This window comes from Pholcus phalangioides, unplaced genomic scaffold (assembly GCF_987345545.1).
Source record: "Pholcus phalangioides strain wild (caught in Gottingen) unplaced genomic scaffold, Ppha-v1.0 ptg000012l_1, whole genome shotgun sequence".
Taxonomy (NCBI): domain Eukaryota; kingdom Metazoa; phylum Arthropoda; class Arachnida; order Araneae; family Pholcidae; genus Pholcus; species Pholcus phalangioides.
This window is the reverse complement of record NW_028301605.1, coordinates 18696661-18706328: the sequence shown is the minus strand read 5'-3', so window position 1 is coordinate 18706328 and position 9668 is coordinate 18696661. Positions and strand designations below refer to the sequence as shown.

Genomic DNA, 9668 nt, shown 5'->3' with positions numbered 1-9668 from the left:
ATGAGGCTCTGAGTGTTCTTGAGCATACTGAGGGGCTTACGAAGGTTTTTTAACAGCTGGCTGATGCGAAGATATGTTTAGAAAAAAGAGAAAATTCTGCCGCCCTTGCGGGGAATATAGCCCTCCTCCTCCCACTTGATGAACCCCACGCCAGATGAAGCGCCCTAGACCCACTACACTACAAAGGCAACGAATATCTAAATCTTTCCTTAGAGCTCGTGCGCACTGAACCGGACCGTACATGGACGGTCGGACCTAATTCAGGTCAAAGCTCGCAAATGCTGACGCTCCCACCAGATGGCGGCTTATCCCAGGATGATGTCACTCTCTGCTATCCATATACGAAGGTTTTTAACAGCTGGTGATGGGAAGATGAATTTAGGAAAGAGAGAAAATTCAACTGCCCTTGTAATGAAACAATAGTCTCCGAAACAATGGTGTCTTCAAAAATGGTTTTAAAATAAGCGTCCGAAACAATGGTTTTCAAACAAGTCTCCGAAACAATGGTTCTGAAACAATAGTCTCCGAAACAATGGTTCTGAAACAATGGTCTTCATAAAAATTTCTTTGAAATAATAGTCTTCGAAACAAGTGTCAGCAAAAACGATTTTGAAATAATTGTCACCGAAACAATAGTTTTATAATGGTGTCCACAAAAATGGTTTTGGAACAATAATCCCCGAAACAATGTCTTCAAAATGTTTTTGAAATAATAGTCTCTGAAACAATTGTTTTGAAAAAATGGTGTGTTCAAAAATGATTTTGAAACAATGATGTGTTCGAAAATCGTTTTTAAACAATGGTGTGTTCGAAAATGGTTTTGAAACAACAGTGAGTTCAAAAATGGTTTTAAAACAACGATGTGTTCAAAAATGGTTTTGAAACAATGATGCCCAAAAAATGGTTTTTAAAGAATAATCTGAAACAATGGTGACCACAAAAGTGGTTTTGACCCAAAGTAATGGTGTCAGCCAAAATTTTTTTCAAACTATAGTATTTTCACACACACAATAACAGTTTTAAAATAATGGTCCCAACAACAATGGCTCTGAAACAGTAGTTTGCGCACCAATGATTGTGAAATAATGATTTCCAAAAAAATGGTTTTGAATAAATAGTCTCCGCAACGATGTCTTTTAAATATTTGTCTCCGGAAAAAAATGGTTTTGAAAAAGTGGTACTGGAAACAATGATTTGAAACAGTGTCTTCGCAACAATGATTTGAAATAACGGTCTCTTATTTATTTTATTTATTTATGCAAAATTATTTAGCCTATACGGGAGGGTGCGGTGATGAGATTTTACCGATTGATACTACATACAAAATCAGAGATCGAAGTACAGTCTACAGAATTTGATGGAAGGTTGTTCCAATCAATAATTGTATTGGGGGGGGGGGGAACTAAATTTGAAGCAATCTGTGAATACAAAAGAAGGTTTCAATTTTCGGGAGTGATTGAATCTATTGGAAAAGCGTAAAGATTTGATTAGAATGTGGTTAGTGTCAATGTCAAAATAGCGTGGATAATTTCAAAAAGTAATGATAGGCGAGCGATATATCTACGGAAGCTAAGTGGGAGGATATATTAATTTGGCGTTTCAGCTGTGTGACGAAAACAGGGAGACCACAGCAGTTTAAAATAAAGCGGATAGTTTTATTTTGGATAGATTCCAGCTTATCTGTATTGCTTTGTGTATAGGGATCTCAAATTTCGCAGGCATAGGAGAGGACAGGAAAGATATAAGTTTGGAAACGTAGATGTCGGAGGTGGTGAGTGGAATATTTGAGGTTGCGACGGAGGAAAAAAAAGTTTCTGAAGGCATTTTTGAAATATATAATCTGTGTGGAGGTTCCAACGAAGGTCGGTAGAAATTATCACACCCACGTATTTGTAATGGGAAACCTCCGTGATTAAAGAATTATTAATTGAGTATGGAAATTCGACGAGAGATCTTTTATAAGGAAGTTTCATGAAGACTGTTTTGGAGATGTTTAGAGGTAGTTGCCAAGACGGGCACCATTCGGATATAGTGTTAAGTTTGCGCTGGAGAGAATCTTGGTCGGAACTGCTGTAAATTCTCTGATAAATAACGCAATCATCGGCGAAAAGTCTGATGGAGCAATTGATTGATTATCGTAGATTAAGTCGAAAAGAGCAAATTCAATGTTATTCAACGACACCATCTTCAATGGGCAATCTCAAAATACTACAAATAAATGTAGATCGAACTAGAGCGGCAATAAACTTGCTCATAGAGACAGCAATCAAGGACAAGATTGACATAATTGCTTTACAGGAGCCAGGAATACCAGGGAAGCCACTGCTGGGATTTCCGAAAAGATGGAAAAGATGGATGTCCAGAGATGGAAAGGCGGCAATCCTGGTAATCAATCCAGACATTCACCCTATGACATATCATACGAGCAACAACATCACATCGATTAGAATCTCACAACCTCAACATGATCTAATATTAGCTAGTGCGTACTCTTCACCGAAAGATTGTGTTGAGAATGTTCTCAAAGAAATGGACCAACTATTGAAACTGGCCACACAAGCGAACCTATTGTTGTGCGGCGACCTCAATAGTCATCACCCGCTTTGGGGAGACCATAGAACAGATACTAGAGGAAATAAGCTCATTGATTATTCTAATAGGAACAATTTATATTTCCTCAACCATAGTAATTCTCCTCCCACCTTCGAGACGGATTATGGGAAAGGATGGCCGGATGTGACTATTACGAACTCGCATGCAACACTTCTGAATACATCTTGGAAAGTGGACGAGAAAGTGACGCTCAGCGGACATAAATACATTTATATACAAACAAATGCGACTATTTGCCAAAAGCCACAACGATGATATAAAATAACAGTGAGGAAGCTAAAGGTTTTCAACTTGAAAACAAGAAGCGTAATTAAAACAATACAATAGAATTTAAGGAAATGTCAAGACAAGACAACCCTCCAACGAATATGCCAGGAACTAATGGCATATATTACTAACCAAAAGTAAAACCTTCACCAATTCAAAACCTCGCATGGTGGAATGATGAACTAACGTTAGAAAGGAAACGTCTGAGAGCACTAAAGAGGAGGTGTGAAAGAGAAAAGGGTCCGGACAATCAAATAAGGTTAAAGCAATTATATCGAAAAGAAATTGCATTGCAAAAAGAAAGTCAACAGTGCAAAAAAAGAAGGCTGGATGAAGTTTTGTGAAAAAGCGACGGAGCCTTTTGGGAAAGCGTACAAGACTGTCACAAATACAAGTTCATTTCCTCCACAAACATTCCTCGTAAATCCTGATCATCCAACAACATCTTTGCAAGCTGCCCAAAACATTTTAGAAGAAATTTTCCCCCAAAATAATGGGGGAAACGAAAATACTGTAAGGCAGTCAAGAAATACACAGAATACTGATACTAGAAACGATCCACCTTTCTCAATTCAAGAAATTAATAGATTAATTGATAAACTAAATGTGAAAAAAGCTCCCGGTCCTGATGGAATAACAAACGCATTGATTAAAAGTATACATGCTTTCCACAAATTCTTTTTCCTGACTCTATTCAATAAATGCCTCAGCTTCAATATTTTCCCTACAGTATTCAAGAAAGGGCAACTGATACTATTTCTAAAACCAGGAAAAGATCCGAACAATATCAACTCATACCGTCCAATAGTTCTTCTAAACACAGTGGGCAAAATTCTCGAAAAGTTGCTGACACAAAGGATAAACTACTACATCGAGAAAACGAAGTGGATCAGCGATAAACAACATGGATTTAGAGGATTCTCGACTGAGACAACATACAAACATTTAAGAGCCAAAAACAAGATGTTGCCCTAATATCAGTAGATATTAAGGGAGCCTTCAATAACATTTCACATAAAACAATAGTAAAACAACTTCTCAACATCTCAATGCCGGACAATGCGAGAAGAACAATGATTGATGCAATCAGAGAAAGACACATATCCCTTTTTACAGATGAGGGCGAGGCCACTATAGTTCAAACGAAAGGGTGCCCTCAAGGTTCCTGTAGTGGGCCGATGCTGTGGAACCTTGTCATAAATGACTTACTCACAAAAAACTGGCCTGAAAATATAAAAATTCAAGTGTATGTGGATGATATTACTATGGTAATTGGTGATTCTACAATCCGCAAGGTCACTGAGCACGCAAAAGCAGCAATGGTATTATTGGATACTTGGCTCACGAAAAATAATTTAGAGATCGAATTCTCCAAATCAAATTACTTGTGGATTTCTCACAAAAAGGGAAGACCAACCATTAGACTGCGAAACAATCCAATAAGACACAATATGAACATCAGATATTTAGGAATAATGTTTGATAGAAACGTGACATGGTTCAAACATGTGAATTATCTGATCACGAAAACACAGAAATGCTAACAAAATTTCAAAAGAATGGCTGGTCCTGCATGGGGCATTAATACAAGAATTAGAAATACGCTTTATAAAGTTGTCGCCATCCGCATTATAGCATATGGTGCCATCGCATGGTTCGGTGATCCCAAACAACAGTTAAGAACAAAAGTAGACTCTCTTCAAAGAAAATTCCTGCTATTCATCACTGGAGCCTTTTCCACAACACCAAACAGTGCTTTACAAGTATTAACTAACAATCCCCCACTACATGTACTTTTGGACAACGAAGTACAGAAAGCAAATTTAAGGCTAAAGCGTGAGATTAAATTAAACAATGTAACATATCTTCCTACAGATGTAGAGCATAAACATCCACCATGGACGTATCACCCGGTGAAAGATATTTTGCCGACGCAGGTCTTGACCACAGATGCAGAAGAATCAACAAATCGAATTATTTTCACAGATGGTTCAAAGACCGTGGACGGTGTAGGGGCCGCCTACGTCAGTATATACATGGGTGAAGTAAAGGACAAATGGAACTGCCGATTGCTCAATAATAACACTGTATTCCAAGCAGAGTTATACGCAATCTGGATGGCGGTCAATTATGCAAAACATTTTGCAGAGAAATCAACTATAAACACAGACAGCATGTCATGTATACAGGCAATACGAGACGTAGAATCCCCTCATAGCCTAGTGCATGACATTAGAAAAATACTGATGGACAACAGGAAGATTACAATACGGTGGGTAAAAGCTCATGTAGGCATTGAGGGGAATGAAATGGCGGATAAATTCGCGAAAGAGGCTACAAAACATCAACTTGAAAACCACCTAATGAAATTGCCGGCATCCTACATTAAAAATCTGCTCTCGAAAGAAGCGTCAGAGAAATGGCAACACCATTGGCAAATATGCACAACTGGAAGAAAGGTCTTCGACGTTATACCAAAAGTGGATAAAATGAAAGAAGTCATGCCGAGAGAAATAATAATGTTCCTCACAGAACACGGTCCATTCGGTGAATACATGCAAAGGTTCAAAATCAGCCAGACCAGCACGTGTAGATGCGGCCATCCTGGAAGCGTGATGCACTATGTGACACAGTGTGAGTACACAAAGGGATACCATTTGGAGGCGCCGCCGAGCGGAAGAGAGATCTTGTGGAAACGGAAAATTATTTTGCAAAAATCTGCAACGAGAAAACTACAACAAGTCTTGGGCTATTTGATGAATAATAAAGAAACTATTTTGATAATAACTGAAAGCAGGGAACAATCCACTAATGATTCGGAAGTAGAATCTGAAACAGATGCAGATTCAACATAGAGGGGCGCACTTATATACGCTGCTAAACTATAATATTTTAGTAATACACCCTGTATAAATTATGAATGTTTTTGTATATACAATTTCATAGTATGTTGGTGGTTTAGTAATTGAATATTTGTATGAGCTCATTATGGCATTTTTTCCAATATATATGTCGTGCATAGTAATGTTTATGTGTATCAACAATTATATAAAAATGGAAATTTATATTATGTAAATAGTGTATATTATATAAATATATTATGTAAATATATGTATGGGAAATTCAAATGTGATCGCTGCCACCCAGCACTGTACTGTGAACGGGGGCTGCGTTTGATTGTTCCCGCCGCACTTTTAAAGTATGATAGTAATTTTGTAACCTTGAATATTTGTATGAGCTCATGGTGATATTTGTACCCAATACTACCTTCATAGAGTAATGTTTATATGCATTATTAATAGTATAAAAAAAAAGAAATTTTTGTAAAGTAAATAATGTATGCATGTAATTCAAATGTGAATGCCCAGCACTGTCAACGGAGGCTCTGTTTGATTGTTCCCGTCACAGTGCGGGCTATGTGTGTAATCTGTGTGTGTATATATTGCATGTTCTGTAAGGGGAAGAGCGAGCAGAACACACTATTCAGCGCTGTGGACGGAGGCTTTGTTTCTTCGTTTCCCGTCACAGTCGAGGCGCTGTATGTATGTTATTTGTATGCATTGTGTATTTAGACCATTCTCAAATCTCTCCCACTTCAACATTCCAGCTTCTTTTTCTTCTTTCTTGTCCACGAGTCTTTTCCACCCTTCTTTTGAAATCCCAGGCTGCGGTCTCCGGCCCTTATGTGCCACTGGGCGCACGTGCAATTTTTCTCCCTAGTCATTGGATTCAGTCACCCATTTTAGTCAAATGGCTTGTACGTTGCATCGAGTTGATGGCTGTCTTCATGGGGAGAACGACGCGAGTAATTCGAAACTTGCGAGCACGGGGCAAGGGGAGCCACCACTATAAATCTTTGCTAACTTTCCGACACAACTCTGCCTCTTTTGAGGTAACGGAAGTAAGGTGCTTTGCATCAGTCCGGGGCTGTGAGCGGTTCTATCTATCTGTCTATCGTAGGTCGTTAATATAAATTAGAAATAATAGAAGGGAGAGGACCGATCCCTAGAGCGTGCCAGACTTGACCCGGAGGTAAGAAGAGTCTTGGTCCTTGAAACAGACAAACTGACTGCGATCAACAAGAAAGGTCTCCACCCAATTCAGTAATTGAACACATAAGACAAGGCTTTCGAGTTTAAGAAGAAGTTTACTATGGAGCACCCTGTCAAATGCTTTGGAAAAAATCCAAGTGTACGATATCAGTTTGTAGATTGTTGTCAATACTATTAGATAAGTCATGAATGAAAAGGACTAATTGGAGGGAAACTGATAATGACGATCTAAAGCCATGTTTGTTAGGAGAAAAATTAATTGAGGCAAGGTGTGTACGGATTTCCTTGGCAACTATGTGCTTGAAAAGTTTGCAGCAGGTAGAGGTGATGGCGATTGGTCTAAAATTCAAGGGATTAAAGGGAGGACCTGGTTCGTGTATTAGGTATTATTTTATTAATTTTCCAATAGGAGTGCAAGCGGGTATTCAATGAAACGTTGAAGATAATTAAAAGAAAGTTGGAAATTCCATCTGCACAGAATTTGAATTTGGGGGGGGGGGGGGTTGGGATCGGAAGAGAAAACAGAAGCGAAAGTCTGATTGAATTCGGAGACAATATCAAGTGGAGAAGTAAGAAGTTCGGCGTTGGAGATTTTGAGGGAAGAAAATTCCAAAATTTGGCGGGGTTCGTAGAAAGGCAGTTAGGCAAGGAGTTGGTTTTTTGATGTGAAATAAGATCTTTAAGTTTACGTGTAGAGACCGAGATTTTGTTTCGTAGAGAAGGGAAGTTGTTGAGTTTCAGTTGGGAAACATTGCGGCGAATACTTCTCTTCAGATGGACGATATCGCGGTTGATCCATGGGTAGAAGAGACATTTAGATGAGATATTTTTCGAGGGAACATTAGCTTTACATTTATCAATTACGGCTTTGAATTTACTCCAGAGAGAATGAATGTCGTTAGAGGAAGAAATGAAATCAGGAGATGAGTACGAAGGTTATTTTGCATAAGAGGAAAGTTGGCTTTTTTAAAATTTAGTAGTGAGTTTAAAGGAAGGAATGGTGTGATGAGGGAAAAAATTAATGAAGGGAGCTTTATGGTCCGAACAACCATCAAAAACAGGAATTAGACACCGGGATTTTGTTGAAAAAAGCTATTAAATCTAAAGTGGTTTGATATTATAGTTGATTCTAAAATGGTTTAGACGAGATTAAACTTGATGTAAATATACATAACACTATTGTTGATACCGTGATTGCCTGAAAGAGACTGTATTTGATGCCAATGTATTCCAGGTGCATGCCAATCACCGGCAATAATTATAATGTGAAAGTTAAAAAAATTGTCTAGAATTCATTCAAGTTCTATGAAAAAGTTAAGATCTGGTGCAGGGGGTAAAGGGAAAAAAATAGCTATAGTGGTGTAGTTGGGATAACGCCATTCAGCACCAACGATTTCTAAATTGGAATCTAGCGGGGGGGGGGGGATTTCAGTAAGAGGGATAGAGCTATTAAAGACGAGGGCACCACCCCCACGGGAGTTTCTGTCTTTGCGGAAAGCAGAAGAGTTTGGAGGTAAAAATTCGTAGTTGCTGATGTTGCTATTTAGCCATGTTTCGCTAACAGCTAGAAAATCAGGATTATGAATTTACAGGATAGTTTCGAAGGAATCAGTTTTATTGCCTATACTTCTTGTTTTTATGGTTCCGATTCTGAAGGGGTTTTTTATTTTTTATTTTTGAGATAGCTCATGGGAAACTAAGGGAATGCTGTTCGCTGGGACCTAAAGGGGGGGAGGGGGGGTGGGGTTTCTTCACATTCTTCACAAGAATTTTCATGAACAACGCAGCAGAAATCGTCTTTCAAACAAAGACTTCAACAACAACAGTTGTTTCTCAGCAAGAATGGATTTCAAAACTCCTCTACCAACGGCCAATGATTTATACGATTGTTTCCATATGGAAAAGCATTGTTCTAGTTTGATTGAGATCATACAAACTTATCAGACAGAATCCTATTTGTTTTGTTTATGGAAGAACCATTCTACTTGTAAGTTGGTCGCAAGTAATAAGAGTCGGATAAGATTACTCCAGTCCTCGGACAAGTTGCAATATTCGTAAGGATGTTACGAGACAAATCCATTGTTCCCTCCCCCAACTAATATCGATGACATACGAAATGGCACGAGAAAAGCAATATATTGTAATATAAGAGAAGTGCCTATACATATTTCTCTGATATTCTTTTCATATCTCTAGTGATTATAAGGTATTGGTAACGCTGTACGATTCCATCTGTCATGCATGAAACACGCAAGTATTATAATTCACGAATTGGCCAAGAGTTTTGGCCAAAGTCAAATTTGTAGAAATGATTCGGGCTTTGGCCGGCAATCCGTAAAGAGCCTGGAGATCCCTGGGCAAAATTCGATGTGCTGATGAAGACGGTAGGCGCCAAATCCATTTTTTTTTTCATCGCCAACGTGTGAACCAGGGCTATACATAGTGTCTGTATTGCATTAGCTCCATGTGACGACAGGGAAAAAGAAATTTGAGAGAAAAACCATTTATACACATAACCTTAAAAGTAGATAAACCGGTTTATCCGCATTTAACGCCGTTTTTTTCCCCAAATTTCCTCCGATTTTCGAATTCGTATATCTTAGCGAATGTTGCACTTAGAAACATGGATTTTTTTTTGGCTGGCATCAGGGGGAGACAGGACAATAACTTTCCAATTGAAAATTATAGCATGGGGGACCGTCTATAAATTTAGATTTTTTTTGTTATTCTGTTACA

At 38.4% G+C, this 9668-nt stretch overlaps 1 protein-coding gene across 1 annotated transcript; it reads left to right on the top strand.

Annotated features, from left to right (window-relative positions):
- Positions 1 to 2115: 2115 nt before the first annotated feature.
- Positions 2116 to 2868, top strand: LOC149079824 (uncharacterized). Its single transcript, XM_089239930.1, has one exon. It carries the CDS (start codon positions 2116 to 2118, stop codon positions 2866 to 2868), a length of 753 nt encoding a protein of 250 aa, XP_089096056.1.
- The last annotated feature ends 6800 nt before the right edge of the window (positions 2869 to 9668 follow it).

Bases quoted from the DNA above. Each gene is read 5' to 3' on its own strand.
- LOC149079824 (XM_089239930.1), top strand. From the start codon at position 2,116: ATGGAGCAATTGATTGATTATCGTAGATTAAGTCGAAAAGAGCAAATT.